The following is a 25,608-nucleotide window of genomic DNA, read 5'->3' on the forward strand; positions in this document are numbered from 1 at the left end:
TAGTAATAATAATAATAATAATAATAATAATAATGAAAATAATAATAATAATAATAATAATAATAACAACAATTAACAGGTCATTTGTCCTAATGAATTATTACAGCAGCAGGCGGAGGCGCTCATCATCCACTCATTCCGTGCATTACTTTGGGTGATTCTACTGTACACTGGGTGACAAGTTATATATTTTTTTTTTTTATCCAGGACGCACTTACGACGCTGGATGTTCGCCATATAAATAACAGATAGACGCCTGGTGATCACGTGTGTTATGCTGCTCCATCCGGGTTTGATCCATCAGGGTTTGAATCCAAGGATTGGTTGGGATTTTATTGCTCACGTAGTGCCATCAGGGGCGAGTGGCTGGCAATTCTGGCTTTTATTGTCAGGACTGACCAGCCAAGCAAAGGATCGGATGAGGATGAATTTCTAAATTTCTATCCTACTAAATTATTATCATGAATTATAATCTTACCATTAATCTTACTAACTTGGCTTACTACATTTTTTTTTTGCCTGATTTTTGCCTAAATAGCTCATTGTTTTGCTGAATTATCTTACTAAATTATTGCCGTACTAAATTATTCTCTTATCGATTAATCTTACTAAATTATTTTCTTGGTAAACTATTATCGTACGACTCTCTTGCTATATTGTCGTATGATTCTTTGTTTAATTATTGTCGTTTGATTGTCTTCTTAAATTATTGTGGCATGATTGTTTTCGTACATTATTCTCGTATAAGTGTTTTGTTAAATTCTTGTCGTATGATTGCCTGCTAAATTGTTATGGTATGATTGTCTTGCTAAATTATTGTCGTAATATTGTCTTACAAAATTATTGTCCTATTATTATTTCGATAATAATTGTCGTATTACAGTTAGTGTAACCAATATCTGAGTATATTTAGCATGTAGGTCAACCCGTCTCCACGGATAGTACTAACATTGGCTTCCTTAACCACTTCAATCTGTTGATGTATTTCTGTATTAATCGTGCTGTCTCCAAACGAATTTAGTCAGCTCAAAACAGAGTTTGCAAACTAAAGGGCACTTTGGAGCTGCAGCCTGGGGGGCCCTCAGGAGGTACTTCTTTGATTTTCCCTGGAATGATAATTGCTCCCATGCCGGGAGCCATCTGAGTGTGCATTGCGCATTACGGAGGTCATTGTCTCGGGCATGGAAACATACAGTACATTCCTTTCTCATATCCTTTGACTAATGCAAGAAAGTCTTGGTTTAATCGCGCTTGTTCTAATGATGTCCGCAACAAGGAGAGGGCCTATAAAAGGTACTAGAGCCAAAACACCCCTGAATCACATCTTTTTTATGTTTCTGCCCGGAATTGTTCTAAGTCTGTTCTTCGCTCTGCTAAAAATAAGTTCATCCTTACTAAGTGCTCTCAACTCTCCAACTCGAATTCCTCCTGCTCCTTCTGGCACCTTGCCAAAAACCTTCCTAACAACTTTACCTCATCTTCCATCCCTCCTCTTTTCTACTCTGATGGTTCTGTAGCTATTTCTTCTACTGATAAAGCAGATCTCTTCGCTCAGACTTTCTCCTCCAAATTCACCTTAGACGATTCCGGTGCTGATCTTCCATCACTGCCCCCCTCTGTTTCCTCATGGCTGACATTAAAATTTCTTCAGCTGATGTATTTTCGGCCATCACAGGCCTCATTACTAACAAGGCATATGGGCCTGATGAACTCCATCCTGTTGTTCTGAAGAACTGTGCTTCTGTGCTTACACCCTGCCTAGGTAAACTCTTTCACCTTTGTCTTTCAACTTGTACTTTTCCTTCTTGCTGGAAATTTTGCTCTCATTTCCCCAGTCCCAAAGAAGGGTGACCATTCCCAACCCTCTAACTATCGTCCAATTGCTTTAACATCCAGTGTCTCAAAAGTTTTCGAGTCTATTCTTAAGAAAAAAATTTTAAAGCATCTTTCCTATCACAACCTTCTTTTTGATCATCAGTATGGGTTCCGTCAGGGACGCTTCACTGGCAACCTTCTCACCAACCTTTCAGACTCCTGGTCATCCTCCTTTCGGGACTTTGGCGAAAGCTTTGCCATCACAAAGGTTTTCGATCGAGTCTGGCATAAATCTTTAATTTCCGAACTGCCCTCTTACGGTTTCCCTCCTTCTATCTGTGCCTTCATCCATAGCTTCCTTCCTGGTCGTTCTATAGCTGCTGTTGCAGACGGCCATCGTTCTCCTAGATCTATGAACAGTGGTGTTGCTCAGGGCGCTGTCATATCACCAACTCTCTTCCTTTTATTCATCAATGACCTTCTAAGCTGTACATCTAACCCTATCCACTCGTATGCCGATGATTCCATCCTTCACCTTTCCATTCGGTACCCGCAACTTCCGTCTCAGCAGTTACTTCAGCATACGAGGGATGAGGCAGTGGCACACCTAATGTCTGGCTTGACTCGTATCTATGTCCGGGGTAAAAAATATTCTTGTTTTTAATGCATCAAAGACTCAGTTTTTGCACCTATCAACCCGACAAAATCTTCCACTGGAGTACCCACAAATGATTAATAATTTCCAGCTCAATCCTGCATCATCCTTGAACATGCTTGGGGTCTCATTCACTCGGGATTTATCTTGGAAAGATCATATTACTGTACATCTCTTGTAAAATCTGCTTCCAAGAGGTTAGGTGTGCTAAGCCGACTCCATAGCTTCTTTACCCCTGCACAGTTGTAGACTTTATACACGGGTTTTATTCGCCCCCTGTGTAGAGTACAATTCTCATGCGTGGGGAGGCTCGTCACATATAGCTCTTCTCAATAGGATGGAGTCCAAGGCTTTTCGTCTCATTAACTCATCCTCTTACTGGCTCCCTTCAACCTCTGTCTCTTCGCCGCACTATTGCCTCTTTATCTCTTTTCTTTCACTACATCAATGGTTACTGCTCCTCTAAACTGTCTGCTTGCATCCCTTCACCTTTACGACGGGTGGTGCCCTAGCAAAAAACTCTCATCCCTTTTCTGCCCAACTCTCTAATTCAAGAGTTAACCATTACTCCCAGTCCTTCATTTATGCAACAGGTCAGCTCTGGAACTGTCTCCCTCTGTCTGTATTTCCTGCTTCCTATGATCTCCAGTCACTCAAACGCAGTGTGTCCAGGCATCTCGAAATGAACGGATTTCTTCCCCGCGTGTCTTCCCCGCGTATATATATATATATATATATATATATATATATATATATATATATAGATATATATATATATATATATATATATATATATATATACTGTATATTCTCCTCAGTTCAGGAAACTCCCTAGCATGCTCCCCTAAGCTATTTATTTTGTTCATCACACCTTACTGCCCTCTCCTGTGTTACTTATAGCTTCCCTAGATCTCCTTACTCTGCAATAATAACGTAAAAGTGGATATTTACCACCCAAGTCTAAAAATAAATCGCCAAGGGAGAGGTGCTAGCCAGTTTCCTTAACCGACACAAATACGAGCCCAGAGGTAGGACAACAGCCTTCACTAACTCGTTCACTACTACTGTGATCTGTTGAGCTGAACAAAATCGTGTGGCAGCAGCAGGAAACAAGTGTAGATTAAGTGCTCAGGCGTGATGGCGATCAGGTCCAGTTTGCCGTAGCCAAAAGTAGGAACAAATTACTGGGACAAACTCACTGCACATACTGTACACTCAGGCATTCCCAGTAGAAACCTGACAAACTTCACAAGGTTGCTTTTGAGATGAATTTTAATTACCAGATATACAGAGAGGCTCATATATAACGCCCCACTTCCACTCGCCAGTCGATCTCTCGTGTCCTGTGGGGACGGCTTCGTCCGTGTTATCAGTATCTACTCTGCATCATTAATTCATTTTGTATTCCAAATTCCACAACCACAGTCACACTAGCCGACTAAGCCGTCCCCGCAGCACATGCGATCCTGTCACGTGATCTTCTAGTAGAGCAGTATTTACTGGTCACCTTTATATATCTGTCATGACACTAAAATATCCTAACACACTACATATTAACACTACAGTATATACGTCACTAACTATTATGTAGCGTTTTATTAATTGCTAGTGACGCATATACTGTTATTATGTATTACATATCACGGCTTCATTTTCAACCATTATGGAGCTTTAATATTATTGATATCCGTGTATGTGAACTTAAAGGAAGGCCATTTCATTTTCTCAAGTGATACAGAACTACAGCTACCTATGAGTGTGTGTGTGAATTAAGAGGGATGCCGTTCTCTCCCATAAACACATCAGTAACTGCAACTTCATAACGGTTGAGAACTGGACCCACGTTGGTATGATATTTTAATCCAAAAATACCATCGTGAAAGCCTGGACACTCTGTAGCCCAAGATGGTATCCAGATAAACATCCTTGGACACTGGACCAGTGTGTTAGATGTGAATGAGGCTGAAAAAGGTGGGGGACAAAAGAACATACACAGTACCATAATTCTGTAAATGATTATTTTAAAATAATAATAATAATAATTTTTTGATTGATATGTCAGTCAAGCTAATGTGTACTGGTAGATGTATTTGATGTCCATGAAGACTCTTGCGCCCCCATACGTACTCTGATGAGTAATATCATGTGACGTTAACTGGAAGAGTGTGCTAGATTTATCCCTTCAGCAAGAGGGTTAATGATGATAGTACGAGGTGCTACCCAAAAGTTACAGTAATTTGAATATTGTAGGAAAATAAGTTACCTTACCTCCTAGTTCTCACTGTCGCCATCGAAGTAGTCCCCTTGGGCATGTATACAGTGGTCCCAGCATTTTTACCACGAGTCCATGCATCCCTGGAAGGCTTCAGGCGTGATGGTCTTGAGCATCTCCTGCTATTCTGTCTTGATCTCCTCAATCGAGTCAAATCGACGCCCTTTCATCGTAATTTCAGTTTGGGAAACAGAAAAAAGTTGCAGGGGGCAAGGTCAGGCGAATAGGGTGAGTGGGGAATGACTACCGTGTTAATGGAAGACAGGAACTGCCACACAACAATTGATGTGTGGGCGGGGGCGTTGTCATGATGTAGGACCCAGTCCTTGTTCTTCCACTGTTCTGGACGTTTGCAACAGATTTTCTCCCTCCGACGCTGCAAAACTTCACAGTAAAACTTTCTGCTGACAGAGTGACCAGGTGGGACTAATTCCCTGTGAACAAGCCCTTGGATATCGAAGAAAACGATCAACATCGACTTGACATTGCTGCTAACTTGAAGCGTTTTTTTCGGCCTCAGTGAATTGGGAGACTTCCATTGCGATAACTGCTGCTTTATCTCCGGGTCATAACCATAAACCCATGATTCATCACCAGTTATGACATTGGAGATGAAGGTGGCGTCATCTTTGACCTGATTCTTGAGCTCCCTGCAAACTGCAATGCGATGTGCCTTCTGCTTGTCACTCAGCAGTCTTGGCACAAATTTTGTAGCGATGTGTCTCATGCCCAACACGTCTGACAAATGCATTGCGTGCTCCCATACGACAATCCAGCGTTATCACAAACATCATTTATAGTTCGTCTACGATCTGCAAGGATAGCCTGATGAACATTTCCGACGTTTTCTGGTGTTTTTGCCTTTGACGGTCGTCCAGAACGGTCATCGCCTTCGATGGACGTTCGTACTTCCTTGAACCGCTTGTACCAGAAAAATGTTCTGCTTTGGTATATGGCATTGTCACCAAAGGCTTGCTGAAGCAACCGGTGAGTTTCTGCAGCCGTCTTATTGATCTTGAAACAAAACTTGATGCAGGTTCTTTGTTCCATGAAGTCCACCACTGATCTCCAAACCACCTACACACCACATTACAATATTAAGCGTAGCTCAACAAAACGTCCGCTCACAGAAACGGCCAGGGCCACACTGACGCACAAGGGGTGCTGCTGACTCCTCCTAGCGGCAAAAGGCAAACCTGCAAACGGTTGGCTACCGCTGTTCAAATTACTGGAACTTTTGGGTAACACCTCGCATTAACACCTACAGACTCCTTTACCCTACTATTTGCTAAATAAACTCTTCTGGCAATGGTAGCAAGTGGGCAATAAGAAGATCTGACTCTGAGGGGGTTAGAGAGTAGGAAGGGAGAGTTTTCAAGTAAACTAAGAGCCCTCTTGAACTAGTTCATTCAGACCCCTGGAGGCCTGTCAGTAGAGCATTTAAGTCGTGAGTCAAGATCGTGTTTATATGTGGTACGGTTCAAATTCCCCAGAGGTACTGGAGGCAATAATATCATGTAAAAATATACAAGAGATGTTGGACAGGCTTCGATCCGATATTCTTGTCAGTACAGTGATGTACAATTCATTTTATCCTTCCTATCATCAGATGATTGTCTTCTGCTTGGCTGAGGATTTTATAACTGGAAGAGTTTAACACGGCCTTTATTAATATCATTTTTATTCGGTTCTTGTAAATCTCCCCACACCCGACCGCTTAAATATGGCAGCAGTTTAATTTTCATACAAACGACGCCATCGTGGTTATTGTTGCTTTTTTTGCTGTTATTGCAACCCAGGCCCATCTGGGTGTGAACCCAGTGAATTAAATGAAACCAGCTACTTTAGCTGGTTGCTCCCAGAGACCTGCTGTTGAGACTATTGTTAAGGATTGCCCGTGTTGTAATAATCCGATGTACAAGGTGAGTGTCGTGGTAGGATGGGAGGGTGGGAGGGCTGCATTGCAATGTGGGCATAGTGCATTATTTGCGAGTTGCACTTTTCGGTTCCGTAGCAGAGCAGAGTGCTGATCGCATTGCAGTTTGCTGGCTGGGTGGTCAACGTCACCGACTGCAAAGCTGCTGGTCCGTTAGCACCAGGGTTCTAATCCTGGTACTGGCAGCTGGCGTCACTCAGCTCAGGTGTCCATTCAATCTTTTCGAGTTGGTAAGTAAAATGAGTACCTTGGAAAACACATAGGGGAGGTAACTGTGGTATCCTGAATTATGCAATGGCTTTGTATCCCAGGATATTGGATGAAAACCCGCCACAGGTTCAAAGGCCCTAGCGACGAAGATGAGCACCGTAGCTAAGCACCTCATGACGTCTGCCTCCACATTTGCCTTTATCTTTTTAGAGTACTGCAGTCCCTCTGGGGAGAGTAGTTTGTGTGTGTGCATGAGAAGTGCAATATTGGATTCTTAAGGAATGTTGCCATGATACTTCGTGTAGCGTTTGGTGGTTTGTATTTTGCTTCTTAGTGGACGGGGACCATAGTGACGCAAAATTTGGCCGAGAGAGTGTGACGTTAGCATGAGCTGCACAAATGTATACATTTTATATTCATACAATCCTGGAATGGAAGTATCTTTGTTTCTTGATGTGGGTGATCGTTATTTGTCGTCTTACTGCATCCTGCCATGATTACGAGCGAGCGAGCGCAGCAAGCAAGCGCAGCAAAGGGATGTTTACGTTCAGCCGAAAAATGAGCGGCCCGACATGACCTAGCCCTTCCTGGCACGAAACGGCCCAACTGCAATGGTTTTCGGAGGCTAATAACTTCTCTACTATGTGAGAAAGAGAATACATTCTTTCAGCAGGTAGTAGTTACATTTAATAAATTTTTTCGTAGCTATATATTTACTTATGAGATCAAAGAAACCCCTTGGAATCCCAGCTTCACAAGGGAGTGTGCCGAGGGCTTCAACTGACATACCGCAGTATGAAACCAATTTAAATAAGATTTCCTGCTGTAACACTGTTTTCTTGCAGTTAAACATCGGATATTATGCTCATAATTTTACATAAACGTTTTCCCTATGTTTAGGGGGTGACATCACCAAGGGCGTGTGTAAGAGTGAGAAAAAGTGAGAAAGTAAATATTTTAGTTCAGTTATTCTTCTGGTATTGTTCAGCCACCTCACCAGAAATGTGGAAAGTTTACACAAAAATGAGAGGTGTATGAAGAAACGCTTGTTCGCTCGTCACACGCACGCAAAGCGCGTTTTACTGGTCCTTAAAGCTTTCTATTGTGCATATTGAAGCTCATCCATGTTTGTGTTGACCAAGGTTGTGATCCAGCTTAGCTTAGCTTGGTTGACTATTCTGATGAACTCTTTATGCAGTCTTCAGAGATTCTTTTGTTTCCAAAGGCAGTGTCTGTTTATTCTGGGCATCGTGTTATGAGATTCCTTTGTCCCAGTGTTGCTTGTATGCTATATAAAGTCTTACGTGTGTCCGAAGCAAGTCCTAGAAATTTAGGGTGTCTTTCCAGTGAGAATGGTTAAAGACTGAAATTTTAGGCTATGTTTGAATTTTTTTTTTTTTTTTTTAGTGGAACGGGTAATGGTTTATTTCATTGGTAAGGCAGTCATTCTGTTTTCCTTGGTTATTGCTTTGATTACAGAGCTGGAGAAATTGCTTATTGACATTCGAGTGTTGTGAAATTATAGTCATGTCGTTGTCACAGAACAGTACTGTTACTTAAGAGGAATGAGATGGCAGGTCGTGGGGAAAGCAATTTAATGGTGAGGGTGAAAGGACTAAGCCCACTGAGATACCGTTAAACACCTTTCTGATTTCAGAACTTTGGTTTTGGCAAAGTACCTGGGACAGTCTGCTTGAGACAAAGTTGGCCAGCCATTTTATTTCATTCCACTTTTTTTTTTTCTAGGATGTGTAGTTATAGTGAGCAAAAGCTTTATTTATGTTTGTTGCTGCTATTGCGGTTCTTAATGGTGGTTATTCTTTGTTGCAGTTATATAGAATGACTTGTATTAAATTGGAATGGTGGGTGGTGGCTGAGTGTTGTGCTGGAATTCATAGTGGAATTTAAATAAAGAAATGTAAGGGTAGGGGGATTTTCTTTAAGAATTACGTTTTCATGATTCAGGATGGTGTTCTACAAAGCTATATTGGTCTATATACTATGAGGATATTGGGAAGTATTTCTGCATTGACTGTGAGGATGACGACTGTTTTCTTCCTCATATCTGAAGACAGATGTAAGTTTCTGTAAGAGCGATTATTGCTGTGGGATCAAGTATTTTAACTGGATGGTCGAAAACTGGTCTGGCCTTAGCTCTTCGTTATTTTGTTCTTTTAATCATTTGACGTACAGTAGACATTATAAGTCCGATCATTATCTCCAGTTCTTTTCCCTATGAGTCTCCAAAAAAAAAAAAAATGTGGGTAATGAGGAGACGACAGTAATAACTGTCTTGGTCACAGATCAGTGTCATCAATGTCGTTTGCTTTAGATTCACAAGACTTTTTCAAAGTTCATGGCGAAAAAAGGCAGGGCAGGAGATAGGACTTTTGATGCCAGCTGTGCATGTGAGGTGAATGGGGGTGATATTTCTGTGTTCCATTTTTTTTCGCACTGTTTTGAGGAGATTTTTCGAACTATTGATCCATAATAGTTTATTAGGTTGCTTGCTTGGTCCTTCTTTGCTGGGAACTGGTCTGTTACTCCGTAGTAGGGCTTCATGCATTGGTGAAGGTGAGCTTTTGGATATTCGGTTATTTATTATTGATTTCAAGATTTTGCTTCTGCTCATTTTATGTTTAAGGGTGTCCACCAAGTTTCATTTCTTTTGACTGGGTGTTCTAATAAGTTCATTTATGATACTGTTTAGGTTGTGCAAAATTTCCAGTTGTGTTGGAGTGAGTTAACGTTCTCTCTTTCATTTGTTGATGTCCTTCAAGAGTTGTTTCATTTGAAGGGAGAAGTTAGAGTTGAAGTCTCTGGTGTTGCCACTAAGAAAATTATTTTTGTTGGTTGTTATACTGATTTAATGGAGGTGGTATGTCTATCAGTATTTTGAAATAGACTGTATTTAAAGATTCGATTTCTTACTTAGTGGCTTGAGTGGACCTCGTCTAGATTGTCGTCTTGTAACTGGTGAAGGTTTCCTTTTTTCTTTCCGACCTTTGCCTTTACTGAGTGTGATATGATAATGCAGGGATGATCTGTGAGAGCTCATGTACTACCTTCCAGGAGGTTAGAAGGGCTAGTAGTGTAGTGTAGGAGGATATGAAGTGCGACTGAAGGAGAAAACAATTTCATTAAGACTGTGTTGACATCCTGTATGATAGTGCTCAGTCAACTCCAGTTGTTGTTAGTTGTTTGCCTGGTCTTGTCTTACAGCAGCGCTTTTTGTAAACTGTTGAATGTTGGACCTATTTCTGACTATAGTCTCCTGGATTAATGTTCTGTCGATGTTGTATGTGTAAAGAAAGTTATGTAGTTCTGTGTTTTTTGTTTCAATACTACTGATGTTTAATTGTGAAATCTTTGTGTTTCTTTTGTTTGGACATACGTTTCTTGTTTGTTTTGTGTGTTTTGTATGTTGGGTATATGTTTGTTTTAAGTGTGTTGCTGCAGCCACATGTCTACTGTGAGGTGTGTTGTTTGTGTGATAGCAGACCTGAACAGGCTAGATGCAACCAATTTTTACACTGACTGCATTCGATTTGCCGCTGTCTGCGTAGATTGTTTTTCTTATATTTGCAGCATGTGTGTTTGTGCAGTCCAGGGTCAAGTTCTGTCTCCTGCTGGGAGAGTGACAGGGCATACTAACTGAAGGTTTCCTGACAGAAAAATACTGAAAGCATGCACTGTACAATACCTCCAAGAGCGTGGTATGTGCTGATGCTGCAGCCCGCCATCCTCCTTTCGGAGTGGTAGGAAGACTATGAGGGGCATTTGTTGGTTCAGACAGTTCTTCCGTCCTAGAGACAGTGGTTTCTTGATTTTGCAAGGTCCTCATGTACGCTCGTCAGTATCAGCAAGGGAAGGTAAACCTTTCCAGCGTTACCATCATATTTGGTATGTTGAGTGTCAGGAATACGGTAAACTAGCCTCGGGCCCCTGCGCCCTATTGACTGTACCTGGGAGTGGCTGTTTCTGCTTATATTGCCTTAATCTCTTGAATTCCATAACATTTTATGTCTATTCTTGCCAGGAAGTTTTTGTCAGTTTGAGACTATTCGAACAGTAACCTTATTACTGATATGAGGTCTGTATGTGGAACAAGTTTCAAATACTTGCAGCTAAAAATATGAAACATGACGACCTCGGACCAAAAAGGGTTATGGATTCTGTTCCAATAACTAGCACATATTGTCATCACTCATTTTATTTCATTAATCATTTCACTACGATGACGCCTTTATAATTCATTCTTGATACCTCCAGACAATTTACTAGCTTTAGGGGAAACTCTTGCAGTGAAAAAGTAAGAAATAAAGACCATTAAACGTATCAGTTACCAAAAGTCTCCCCTGAATGTTATCTGGTGGTGGCGTAGTTAATAGGCTATACTGTAAATGGGTGAGCATGAGAGTAGGGGGAGACATAGATGGCAAACAAGATGGGTGTACAATGTAAGTGAATGTGTGAATAAGCGAAGTATGAAGTTGAGGAAGCCAAGAAAATGATAAGAGAATGCAGTGGACGAATAAGGAATCCACAGGCAGAAACACAAGTCCATTCCAAACATCTGACGAATACATAGCGAGAAAAAATCAAGCAGTCTGAAACACTCACAAACATAGAGTTTGTATTGTATTTTGCCCGTCGTAAATCTTCAAACGGAACTGAGACCATAGCTGTTTCTCTGACTGTAGAGTAAAAGATGGACATGACAAGGGATGCATCACTTCTTATAACATGGCAGCCAGTGAAATGACTTCATCCCACAGACACTATGTAGTGCAATTTCGGGTGGATTCTTTTGCTTGTGACAGGAGCTGAAAATTATAAAGTGTTAACTGACGATCCGGTAGATATGTCGCCCATATTATACTTGACACTTATTTTATGTTTCTGTTACATTTATGCTACATTGTTGCTATTTCTGTATCACTTCCACCTCATAGTAGTGGAAAAGAAGCTTTGACTGTTGTTGTTGCTGCTGCTGCTTTTGATGATGATAATGATGATGATGGTGATGATGATGACAGGGTAAAAAAAATGAGGATTATTTTATCTTATTTAAATTGATTAACCTGTATCTATCTTACTAGTATTTGCTTTTACCTACATTATGTCATTCTACATCCATATATCCATTAGTTGTATAATGACTAATAAACTGTTATCCATGTGTTGAGAGTCCTGTTATCTTACCCTGGACCACATTTTTATCCTTTAGCAACTTATTTCATTCAGTTTAATGGCACAATCGGGAAATACTATGGCTCTACATTCTTCCCATACCACTTCCGCTTTTAATCCCTTATTATAACTAGGTATTCAAGATGGAGAGACGAAATTAGAGTAGAAAGGTTATACCAGTCACAGTTCAACCTTTATGTAACTACACGCTCTTCCACTCCCCTAGACTTAGCTATCCGGCTTAAGAAATTTTCCAGTGGACTTCCTGAACCTCTGACATCTGTTATTCATGCTTCATTCCAACAATCTATGTGCCCAGACGCGTCAAAATCGTCTTACATTGCACCAGTTACTAAATCCCCCCTACCCAAGCTCCCTCAATGACCTACGACCCATTGCCATTGCACCTATCAACGGCCTGAACTGCGAAAGATTTGCTTCAGACTGAAACTACTCAGACATATCAAGTAAAACTGGCCAATACCAGTACGGCAACGTAAGATCACCATCTACCTACACTACCCCACCTGTTTCCTTAATTAAAAAAAAAAAAAAAGATGATAAATGCAAAGCAGTAGTATCAGCCATTTTCATTGGCTTTACCAAAACTTTTGACCTAGTATATTATATAAACATCATCGTCACAGCTGTACATCTTGGTCGTACAGCATAGCCTGTCCCCTGGCTATCGGATTTCCTGAATAATCGCCAACAAGCCGTACGACTCAGGGGTACCATCTCCTGCCTCCAAAACCTCTCTTGTGGTGTCCTAATTCTTGTCAATGACGCCGTACATTACACACAATAACGTTGGAAGTAGGTCGACGACTCAACCAGAGCTACAGCCATCGATAATACTGCACCAGAGTATACTCTCCTTCAGTGCAACGTCGACGCTCTTTAGGCACTTGACAACCACTTTACCGTTAACAGCAACAAAACAGTAGTCATGCTTTTTGACCTAACCATAGCACCTTCACCACCCTAAAACTCAAACTCGGAGACCACGCCCCACAAGTAGTGCAAACCCTCAAACTACACTGGGCATCCTCAGTGAAGACAATCTTCGCTGGGAAACCCGCACAAATTCAACCGCTGCTGCTGCTTCGTACAGAAAACATATACTACGCACACTTCAGAAATCAGGTGTCCCTGCTCAGGACCTTAAACATCTGGTCCCTGCCTTCATTTTTCCCAAACTTAGCTACAGCTAGCCAGTCTGGTTCTTATGCCTCAACATTACACAACGAAACAAAGCCGAAAAGGCTCAGAAAATGGCAGTGAGAACCATCCTGGGCTCAAACTTCACTAATTACAATGAAGCTGTCACTAGGTAAACTTTTTCTCTAGCGTAGACCTTCATGCTCAGCAGCTCCAACAGTTCGGGAAAAAAACAGTAAGTGACCCACGCCATAAACACCGACTTCTCCTAAGACTCCCCTTCCCCACCTAACTGTTTGTCACCACAATCTGCTGGTACCCATCAGTGCCAGAGTGGACCAGCCTTTAATACACTGGGAAAATGGGAAAGAAGGTTGGAAAGAGAGAGAGAGCCAGAGACAGCCAAGGCACAAGGCAGGCAGAGAAGCGGTTAGGACGTGATAGGAGAGAGATGAGGCACGGTGGAAAAAGGCAGGAGTAGAGGGCTCGGAGTTAGCCAGCATAAACCACTCTCACCTTAGTACTACTCTTGTCAAGATAAATTCCTCTTGAGAATAAAACTACAATCAAACCCCAGATTCATCTTTATCTTTTTCCTGCCATCCACTACAAGACCAACTTGAAAATTCTCTCCTCTTCCAACCCCTACTATATAACATTTTTGGAAACGCCTCGGCAATGGCTACGATGGTAAGTAGCGTTGTTGCTTCACCAGCTTTCACTCTCTGCTCTGTTTGTTTGTTTGCTTGTTTTTTCGTTTGATTCTCAATTTATTCACTGTCCTTTCTTATTGTGATTGACATGCTGATTGCTGAAAACTGCCGCTACTTGTACGTGCGTGTAGATTATAGAGTTGTCTGGTAGATTTGTTACATGTAGTTAGTCGTAGAGCTTGTTTTTCCTCACTTCTAACACGTTACTTCTTACTGTTTACTCGTTTGTGGTTACTTGGTCATAGAACTATAGGCTTCTTTAGATGCTTGTGGTTTCTTGTACAAGTTTAACTGCAGTTTCTTGCTGTATGGTGTGAACTTGTGGCTGATATTGGTTACCGTCTCACCTGCTTGTAGTTTACTTGTAGAATCGTAATATCTTGTTTTGATTGTAGAGTTGATTCTTAATTTGTTCACTGATTGTTGATAGAGATGTTAATCGGCTTCGTTTACCGCTGTTGCTTATCGTTGTATCGGGTCAGGAGTCTCGTGCTGCATGGGTGTGGTTTGTTGATTTTGGCTTGCAGATGTGGCTTATTTCATGGCAGTCGTAGATACTTGAACTTTATCGTGAATCATACAACTGAAGCTTAGAGCTGAAAAAAAAAAAAAATTGTCGTAGACAGACGTAGAGAGATAGGGAGGTTGGTTGAAATTGTAGATCGTCGAAACACCGCCAGAATAAAGTTGTGCGGCGTCGTATGGCTCGTACTTGTCGATGTTCTTGTTTTCTGTCTTGTTAATGTAGACCAAAATGTAGAACTATAGTGGTTCATAGGATTACTGCCACCAAATAATATCGTAGCTGTCGCCGAGGCGTTTCCAAAAATGTTAGATTGTAGGGGTTTTAAGACGAGAGAATTTTTAAGTTGGTCTTGTCGTGGATTGCAGGAGAAAGATAAAGATGGGTCTGGTTTGTTCTCAAGAGAAAGTTATTATGACAAGAGCAGTACTAAAGTGAGAGCGGTATATGCTAGCTAACTCCGTGCCCTCTACTTCCGCGTTTTTCCACCGTGCTTCTTCTCTCTCCTATCGCATCCTAACCCCTCCTCTCCCTTCCTTGTGCCTTGACTGTTTCTCTCTCTCTCTCTCTCTCTCTCTCTCTCTCTCTCTCTCTCTCTCTCTTACACACACACACACACACACACACATACATTTTCCCAGTATATCATTGTTTGAGTCATGTGCATCAGCACGTGTGTGTTAGAAACTTTTAACACTTGAGTTTTCCATCAGGCTTCATACTGTGCTGTGTGCGAAATTCCCTCTCTAGAATCTGCACTGATGTTTCCTCCAGCTCTCTCGAGCTTAGGCACAACTTTCTTCAAACCTCTATATTACATATTAAGAGCATATATGTCACTAGCAATGTAGGTAGTTTGTTGTATTTTAGTGTCCTGACATCTATGTAATTATTCACTAACATATCACTTTTAATTAGCTGATTTTCCACATATATTTACTGTTTTTTCTCGTATCAAGAACTTTCCATATTAACTTGTATAAAATACATTTCTATGCGTATTAGTAGTATGTGGCTGCACGTATTATTCAATTGTTGTTATTTCATTATTATTATTATTATTATTATTATTATTGTTTTGCTAGGTGTTTTTAGGGCGGCTTCCCGTCCTAAGAACGCCTGGCCTAGTAATGGGTTCTTTTCAAGACCGGGGGGATACTACAAACATAGGAGGAACAGGACATAAAAACTCAAGACAACACCTTACACGTATATTCGCTAAGGGTCTACAAGGGCAATAAGATTTCTCACAATATTATTGACTCATCAGTTCTGGGGCTGCTGAATAGGGGTGAGCGTATCTCGCAAGATACGTGACAGACACAGTTCACGATTCAGAGTGGTACAATTCACAGTACAGTTCACAGTGTAGGATGATACAGTCCACAGTACAGTTCACAGTATAGAGTGTTACAGTTCACAGTGTGATTCTAGGTGCTTCAGAATATTTATTTATATTCGGCCTCTAGGAACACTGGCTCCGGATTACGTGAGAGTCAGTAAGTCCAACCTTGTGATGATCACTGGTGGGGGGGGGGGGCATTGACGACTTTATTCCAGGGAGCACACAGACGGGGGAGGGAGGGGAGAATCTAGGTTGGCACAAGTGCAAGGGGGGGGGGGGTGAGTTTGTTGAATCTTAATATCACTACTGCAGGTACGGGAGCCTTACTTCTATCACACTGCACTTTAAGTCACTGGCTGATCATGGTCACTCAGTGATATCACTGTTGGCACTTTCACTGTATAATCTCATACCGTTACACACCTGAATCACTTGACAGTCCAGGCACGTTGATGTCGTCCCCTGTGGGCGTGATGAATTGCCCCGGGTGCTGGGGGCTGGGGACAGAGGTCTGGCTTGTGGGTTAAGGGTTAAACAACTCCTCCAGACACCTTCTGAGCCGCTGGGTGGAGGGTCCACGTTGCCTTGGCCGGGACAGGGGTAGTTCTCACCCTGGGGAACCGAGGGCGCCGTCGGGGACCCAGGGGCTGTGGTCTGCTCTCGGGTGCTTCGCCGTCAGGAGGGAGCTGCAGCATCGTTCCGGGGAGGGGTCCGTCAGGGGCAGGCCCTCCTCAGGGGCCGGCTGCAGGGAGAATAGCCCCGGGGACACTACGGGCCCTGCCACCAGGCTGTCAGTGGCAGACTCCCTGGCTGGAGACTGGTACTATGGCAGGTAGATGCGGGAGGATGACGTGCTGGTGTAGAGTGGCTGGAGGCCATCTCTCATTTGCGGGCGCAGCAGGAGGCTGTCGCTGGTGTCTTGTCCTCAGGACCACTACCGACTCTGCGGGTAGTCCTTGTGGAGCAGCTTGAGGCCGTCTCAATAGTTAAGCAGCTTGAGGCCGTCTCGTTCGTGGAGAAGCGGCTTGAGGCCATCTTGTTAGTGGAGCAGCTTGAGGCTGTCTCATATGTGGAGTGTCTGGAGGCCGTCTCATGTGTGGAACAGCTTGAGACCATCTCAAGTGTGGAGCGGCTTGAGGTCGTCTCAGTAGTGGAGCGGCTTGAGGCCGTCTCTAAAATGCAGCGGCTTGAGGCCGTCTCCGTGGGGCTGTAAGGAGCATAGGATTCAGCTCCACCCCGATCCTGACGCAGGCTGGGCTGGCAAGAAGGTAGTGCACCCAGGTGAGGTGTACGGGTTGGGTCGGTTCCAGGGAGTAGGAGCGCATGGCTACCTGGGACTTGTGTCCATATGGTACAAACACCCCGTATGCTGTATCTACCCCTCTGTTGTTGCCTCCTGGGGGTGACATGTCGTCTTCTGCTGTTATCATGTCTTCTGCTGTTATCATTTCAATTATTTTTATTATTAATATTATTATTATTATTATTTGTCTGTGGCCACCCCAAACGGGATTGAGGCGTCTGGCAATAGATAGATAGATAGATTATTATTATTGTTGTTGTTGTTGTTGTTGTTGTTCTTGTGGTTGTGGTTTCTGTTCTTGTTGAGAAGCGGGATTTGCTAGATACGAAATACTGGAAAGTTCTCAACATTTCTCATATTTTTCAGATTGTTCAATCTGTACATGGATGGGGTAATAAAAGAGGTACAAGGTAGGGTAGTGGATGTTGGAGTGGCCCTGGTGAGAGAGGATAGTGTTTGGAAACTCCCTGTACTGTTGTTTGCAGATGATACTGTGTTGTTGAGTGAAGACGAAGGGGAGCTGCAAGGCTTGGTGGATGAGTTTGAGAGAGTGTGTAAGAAACGGAACCTAAAGGTGAATGTAGGGAAGAGTAAAGTGATGGTCTTTGAGAGAGGTGAATTCAGTGAATGTACAGCGAGGTTGGATGGTGAGGAATTGGAAAATGTGAGTACGTTTAAGTATTTGGGTAGTGTGATGAGTAAGGATGGAGGTTTGGAGGGTGAAGTGCTTGAAAGGGTACAGCAGGGAAGAAAGGTTGCTGGTTCCTTGAAAGCAGTGATAGGAAACAGGGAAGTGAGCATGGAAGTAAAAAAGTTACTACATGACAGTATTGTGATACCAACTCTAACGTACGGAAGTGAAGCTTGGACATTGTTGGAAGGACACAAGTCAAGAGTGAGAGCAGTGGAAATGAGTTATTTAAGAGGAGCCTGTGGAGTCACGTGGAGAGACAGGCTGACGAATGAGGATATAAAGGAACGTTGTGGTGTGGATGTGGATGTGATAGGAAGCGTTGTGAGGAACACACTGAGGTGGTTTGGCCATGTGGAGAGGATGGAGGGTGAAAGACTGACAAAGAGAGTGTATGTGAGTGAGGTGGAGGGTGGAAGAGGGAGGGGGAGACCGAGGATGAGATGGAGGGATGGGGTGGAGAGGTATATGAGAGAGGGGGGTGTGAGTTGGGAGCAGGGCAGTGAAATGGCGGGGGACAGGGCGACTTGGAGGCGATTTGTTTGTGGCCACCCCAAACGGGATTGAGGCGTCAGGCAATAGATAGATAGAGATAGAGAGTGAAAGTTGCCAGTTAGCCTGCTATTCGTGAGCAGAGGTGTTTTGTAATGTTATGCATTAAATTCTATGCTCTTTTTCTCTATAATGTTTTTATTTATATGATTGTTAAATTATGTAATTTTGTTTCAGTTTCTTGCTAAAGCATTTAGAGTGTTATGTGATGTAAGAAAACTCTGGCATGTTTTGGATGTCTCCGATTTGGTGACTGTTGTTGCTAGGGCCAGGTACCAGCACATTCTAGAATGTTGGAGATGGGAAGGCTATTTAAGGAGGTGGATGAGCTAGGGCAGTCAGTGTCATTTCAGTTTTACTATCAATGCAGCCAGTGTCAGGTCAGTGTCAGTGCAGCCTTGTGAAGATTGTATAGCTCTAGTACTTGTGAAAACAGTGCAGCGGAATTGTCAAGAATTAACTGTAATAGTTTGGTGAATAAAGAACGCACACTTGGGAAGCCAGTGTTTATTTACCACGCCTGAGCCGATCTTGTTGTTGCACACTAAAAAGCTGACCATAAAGAACAACAACTCACTGGGCAACGTCCTTCCTATACTGAACTACTGCTGTTGGAGCTTGTAGCAATGTGGGACAGGGACATAACAGTGGTGACAGGAGTGTGGATCATTCAAAAAGTGCTGCAGTGAGTCAAACCTTAGACATGGAGGTAGAAGGTATACAGACAAAAGGTCAAGCTAAGCAGGAGGCATGTCTGGCAGCAATGATGAAGCAATTGGAAGCTCAAAATGAAGGACAGAAAGAACTCAAAGAACAAATACAGGCACAGAGTGTAGGACAGAAAGAACTCGAACAATTACAGGCAAAGAATGCAGAATAGAAAGAATGATATGAACGACATCAAGACACATTACAGGAGCAACAGAAGGAGTTACAACTGAGGATGCAGGACAGCTAGATGCTTTCATAGGGGAAATGAACAGCAACAGTTTAAGGAAGGCGTAGATGCCAAACTAGAGCAGCAGAAGTATGAGGTAAGCAATAATGTGATGGAGTGGAGTCACCATGTAAACAACCAGCTGAAGATTAGTGAGGGAATAGTGATGGAGTGCAGACAGCATGTTGACGACCAGTTGAAGCATGTAGATGATCAGCTGAAGCATGTAGATGGCCACTTGAAGATTATTAGTGAGAGAATTGAGGCTGTAGAGAAATATTGTAATACTGAGCCTAAGGTTAGTTTACAGGAAGCACATGAAAAAAATAGTCTATGGAGGATCTTAACGAATCCCAACCATTAAAATGTAGAATTACAGGGCTGAATAATCAGAATGGAGAAGTTTTAAGTCCTGGACTACCCTAAAACACGTCCGGGGGCAAAATTTTACCCCACGCCAACTTTGACCATGTGGCATTCTATGTGATATAGAGAGACCAGGCTTGGTAGGAGGGCAATAGCTTCATTTTGGTGTTTGCTCTGTGGGTGAGAGGTATGTGCTTGGTGCTGTGACTATTAGTGTGGGCGTTAGGATTGCACTGGGGTAAAATGTCATCCCCCTACGTAAGTGTGTACAATTTTGGTCTGCGACCTCCCCTCTCCTGATGGCACTGCTGCCATAGAGAGACCAGACTGGGTAGGGCTATAGCTTCAGTTTGGTGTTTGTTCTGTGGGTGAGAGGTATGTGCTTGGTGCTGTGACTATTAGTGCGGGTGTTAGGAGTGTACTGGGGTAAAATTTCACCCCCGTACATAAGCATGTACAATTTTGGTCAGTTATGGAGTTTTTTTTAAGTTTCCCATTTAATATCACGTTTTTTTTTGTTTTTTTTTTATTTAGAGATGGAAATGAAAGTTCAATCATTATACAATCAAATGACACCTTTAGGTCTAATAAAAATTGAGTAGAACTATTTTTTTTTTCCGAAATTGGGGTAAAATATTACCCCCGTACGTGTTGCCATCATGAAAAATAGGGGACGTGTTGTAGGGTTAATTACGATGCCCCAGTATTTAAGGCACCAAACCAGTGAAGTGCATGCCTAAAATGGTGGTCCAGTTGAAAAGAAACGTCAGGAATCTGATGGCAAAGTCTCTAGGGAAGCTTACAGAGTGCAGTTTGGTTATTTGTGATCATAATGGTTGGTATGATAGGCAGAGAGCAGTGCAGCTTGCTATTAGTTGCAAGGATGCCGCAATGGAGATTCTTGGGCAGATGTCAGTGGAGAAGAGGAACAGTTATCAGTCCCTAGAAGAAGTGCTAGAGTGCAGATAAGGGACCATGTACCAGACTGAGGTTTACATGGCAAGACTGTGGACCCATGTACTGGCTCAAAGCAAATCCTTCCTGTAGCTTGCTCAAGACTTGGAGAGTATGGCACACAAGGCAGACCCTGGAGCAGCACCTAACCTGTTGGCTATTCTTCTGAGGGACCAGTTCATCGATGCTCTTGATAGAGCCGAGTTTAAAGTGCAAGTGAAGCAGGCACAACCCAGAAGTATGCAAGATGCACTAGCCAGGGTTTTAGAATCTAAGTCCTATGTCAGATCCAACAGGTCCACTTTTCCGGCACACTTCAGTTCTAAGTGTCCAAAGAAGAAAATGCAGAGTAAGAAGAAGGCTGCAGAAGACCAGAATGAAACGAAAAACTAGTGGAGGCTGTTGTTATGGAGCAACCACCAGCTGGCTTCTCCAAAGTAGCCAAACCACCAAGAAAATTCAAGAGAACTGTGATAGACTGTGAGAGTAGAAGGAAGAACAGATGGCAAGAAGTGTTCCCTGGTGATTAATTAAGCCTCAGATCAGACTTTCGTAAGGCCTGATGTGTTAGATCATCGGTATCTGCCAGAGTCATCACAACAATTGCATGGTGTAACTGGGAACTGCACAGAACTGAGGGGACCCTTGGATGTCTTCATTGACATGGCAGGGCAAGAGGCTACACTCTCAGTCTATGTGGCCATGAGAGAGGATCCTTGTCTTCTTGATGTGGACTATCTGATGTCCATGGAATGTGAGCTGGACTTCTGCACCATGAAGAGGAAGTTTCGACGAAAGTCGGTTTCCATCAAGACAGACTTACCAGTTGAGGGCGCTCCGCACCACGGCGATACCCCCAGAATCAGAACTATTGCTCCAATGCAGGGTGAGTGGCTCTTTTGATAGCTGTCTAGGAGTAGTGGAGTCTGATGTCCAGTGCAAATCAAAGGCCGGAGGAGAGGTAGGGAGAACTTTGGTGGAAACAGGTGCAGATGATGTGCCGGTTGTTGTGGCCAATTTCTCCCATGAGCCACATAAGATCACGAGGAAGAAATTGTTGGACTGTTCCAGACGGTGGATGCTGAGTGGAATCAGAGGAAGGCCTGTAAAAAAAAGTGTAGTCAAAGAAGATGGATACCTGCCAGACCACTTACAAGACTTATTTTCAAGGAGTTGCCAATGCCTAGTTGACTCACAAGTACTGAAGCTGAGGCAGCTGCTGACAAAGTTTGCTGATGTCTTTTCCACCAGAGACATAGACCTGGGGTGCACAGATCTGGTAGAGCATTGAATCAACGCCGGGGATCACTTACCCAATTAAACAGCCAGCTCAGAGGATGGCATCAGCCCAACGGCAAGAAATGGAGAAGGTGATGGAGAATCTGGAAATTCAAGGAGTGATGAAAATGTCCCGCCCTCCTTGGGAATCGGCACTGGTTCTGGTAAGGAAGAAGGATGGATTGGTAAGGTGCTGTGTGGATTATGGAGCCCTGAATGAAGTTACAATGATGGATGCATACCCCTTGCCAAAGACTGATGACACGCTGGATGCTCTGTCGGGTGCCAAGTGGTTCTCCACCCTAGATATGAAAGCAGGACACCACCAGGTCAAGGTTGCAGAGAAGGACAAGGAGAAAACAGTCTTTTCATATGGGTGGGGCTTATGACAGTTTAAAGTGATGTGGTTTGGCCTATGCAATGCCCCAGCTACTTTTGTGCATCTCATGGAACGTGTACTGGAAGTCGTGTACTGGAAGTCCTAGACTGGCAGACAGCTCTCATTTTTCTGGACGATGTAAATATGTTTGGACGGACTTTTGACAAGGAATTGGAGAGGCTGGCAGAGGTACAACAGGTTTCAAGCAGTGCACATCAAGCTGAACCCCAAGAAATGCTACTTGTTCCAGAAGGAAGTGAGATAACTGGGACACTCTGTAGGTGTAAGCTACGTCCGTACTGATTCAAAGAAGGTGGCAGCCGTGAAAAACTGGCTGGTTCCAACTTGTGTGAAGGAGCTATGAAGTTTCCTGGGTTTGTGTACCAACTACCAGCGTTTTGTTAAAGACCTTGCAACCGTAGCTGCACCTCTGCACAAACTTACAAGGACAGCGGTGACTCAGAAGGACTTCAGTGAACTCAGGCATACATTGGCAAGCTCTCCAGTGTTGCCGTACCCAGATGAGGCAGCCATTCATCCTGGACTACGACGCTACTGACCAAGGTATTGGTGGATTCCTGAGGCAGGACGACGAAGAGCATGTGGTGACATATTACAGAATGAACCTCAGCCCACCGGAGTGGAACTACTCTGGGACCCATTAGGACCTCTTGGCAGTGATCAAGATCCTCCACTTCTTCCATCACTACTTGTATGGGTCCTACTTCATTATCAGGACAGACCATGTGGCACTCAAATGGCTTAAGATGTTAAAGAATCTGGAAGGACAACTGGCATGCTGGCTCACGAAGCTGGATCAGCACAATAATGGTGCAGCACCGTCCTGGGTGGGTACATGGCAATGATGACAGCCTGAGTCGTCGGCCTAGTGACCCAGATTGCCGGCAGTGTAGTAAAATTGAAAATCATGGCAAGAATTGCAGCCATACTGCAGTGACAGTGCCAGAATCAGATTATGAAGACCTGAAGATAATGCAGATGGAGGATGCAGATTTACAACCAGTGCTAGAGTGGCTGCAGTGGAGTATAGTGAGACCATCTAGGGAAGAGGTTTCCAGGTTCAGCTCTGCAACCAAGAGCTACTGGAGTCAGTGGGACCTATTTGAACAATGGACCCCTGGAGCATCAGTGGGTGACACCCAATGGCCTCAGCAAGTATTGGCAACTGATGGTTCTGAAGAAAATTAGGTCTGAGATCATGGATGAGTCCCATAACCGGATCACTAGTGGGCACCTGGGAGTGAAGAAAACTCTAAGTTGGCTGCGGCAGAGGTTCTACTGGATTAGCATGCGCCAGGATGTAATAGAGTGGTGTCAGGTCTGTGATGTATGCTGTGCCAAGAAGGGACCCAAGAAACGTGGTTGCACATCTATTCAGCTGTGCCAAGTGGGTGCACCGATGGAAAAAGTTGCTGTGGACATTGCTGGACCTCTGCCACTCACTAAAAGAGGAAACCAGTACATATGTGTTGCCATGGACTACTTCACAAAGCAGCCAGAAGTGTATGCCATTCCTGATTAAGAGGTCGAGACTATTGCTCAGGTGTTGGTTCACCAGTTTTTCTGTCATTCTGGGATGCCACAAGAGCTACATTCTCACCAGGGTCGAAACTTTGAGTCTGTTGAGTTCCATGAGAGCTGCAAATTATTGGGGATCAAGAAGACCAGGATGACCCCACTGAGGCCACAGTCAGTTGTGATCGTGGAGAAAATCAACTGGACCCTGGGGAAAAAAAAAAAAAAAAACTTGCCAAGTATTATGCAGAGGGACAAACGGAATGGGACGGAAGTACCTACGTTGATGATGGCATATTGGACTGCATCCCACAAGTCTACTGGCTACACCTCCGCAAAACTGGTGTTGGGCCACAATTTCTATTTACCAGTTGACTTGTTAATGGGAAGACCACCTGGTGAACAGCTGCCTACAGATACCTCCAGCTGTGCTTAACATCTTCAGGAAAGGCTAGCTGAAGTACATCGTCAAGTGTGAGGAACCCTTAAGTTTTCTGGGAAGGTGATGAAGTGCAAGTATCATGCCAAAACAAGTAAGGTGAGCTTCAAGAATGGCGACAGAGTTTGGCTCTACAATCTGCAGCAGAAAAAGGGACAGTCACCGACGCTGCAGAGCCCATCGGATGGGTCCTACACTGTGTTGGACCGCTATCAGATGTACCATGCCAGATTTGGGGAGGCAGGAAATCTCGCCCAAAAGTGGTACACGTGAATCATCTGTGGCAGTATCATGGGCCAGGACAATACAGCTGTGACGATGCCGAGGAACTGTGCTCACCCCCAGCCGAGGATGTTGAGGAGGACCAAAGAGCTGAAGTACAAAATGATGGTGACAGTTTCCCAAGGGAGGAAGTGAATCAGGAGTGGACTGTGTGGAGGAGCAAGGGCATTGTCGGAAGTGGCATTGGAGAAGACCTTGTAAGTTGATGGATTATTTTGTGTATAATTTGATGTTTCATTAGGATTAATAATTATGCTTGTAATTACTGTGTAGTTTTGTTGGCACGACAAAACGACTAGGGAGGCGGTAGTGTTGAGAAACGAGATTTGCTAGGTAGGAAGTAATGGAAATTCTCAGTATTTCTCGTATTTTTCAGTTACGAGTGATAGTTACTAATTAGCCTGCTAATCGTGAGTGGAGGTATTATGTTAAGTTATGCTTTAAATTCTATGCTCTTCTTCTCTATAACGTTGTTATTTATATAATTGTTGAATTATGTAATTTTATTTCAGTTTCTATGCTAAAGCCCTTAGAATGTTATGTAATGTAAGAAGACTCTGGCATGTTTTGGATGTCTTCGATTTGGTGACTGTTGTTGCTAGGGGCAGGTACCAGCAAGTCCTAGAATGCTGAAGAAGAGAAGGTTATTTAAGGAGGTGGAAGAGCCTATGGCAGTCAGTGTCGTTACAGTTTAGTGTCAGTGCAGTTCAAAGTCAGTTCAGTGTCAGTGCAGTCTAGTGAAGATTGTATAGCTCCAGTACTTGTGAAAACAGTGAAGTGGTTGGCAAGCATTAAATGTATGTATTTTGTGAATAAAGATCATGGACTTAGGAAGCCAGTGTTTATTTAACACGTCTGAGCCGATCATGTTGTTGAACGCCAGAAGGCTGACTAGTGGCGTACCCAAAAAGTTGTAATGGGGGGGGGCTTTTTTTTTTTTTATCTTTTTAACTGTGCAGCCCATGACTTTGGTGAGCGCAGCGGGCCCGCACAGCTGGGGGATTCGGGGGGACACTGTAAGGGCCCCCTCCTGAGAAAACTTTATATTTTGGCCAATTTTATGATCAT

General features: G+C 43.4%; 1 protein-coding gene across 1 annotated transcript in view; it reads left to right on the forward strand.

Moving 5' to 3' along the window:
* The first annotated feature begins 23,050 nt into the window (after window positions 1-23,050).
* Window positions 23,051-25,608, forward strand: part of LOC145406342 (organic cation transporter protein-like) — a 100,177-nt gene continuing 97,619 nt past the window's right edge. The window contains exons 1-2 of the mRNA XM_080277506.1: window positions 23,051-23,131; window positions 24,322-24,476. Coding sequence (XP_080133632.1) covers window positions 23,051-23,131; window positions 24,322-24,476 — 236 coding nt within the window. The remainder of the gene's footprint in view (window positions 23,132-24,321; window positions 24,477-25,608) is intronic.

Source organism: Coenobita brevimanus, chromosome 8 (genome assembly GCF_032717465.1).
Source record: "Coenobita brevimanus isolate Jiangsu-jjx chromosome 8, ASM3271746v2, whole genome shotgun sequence".
NCBI lineage: Eukaryota > Metazoa > Arthropoda > Malacostraca > Decapoda > Coenobitidae > Coenobita > Coenobita brevimanus.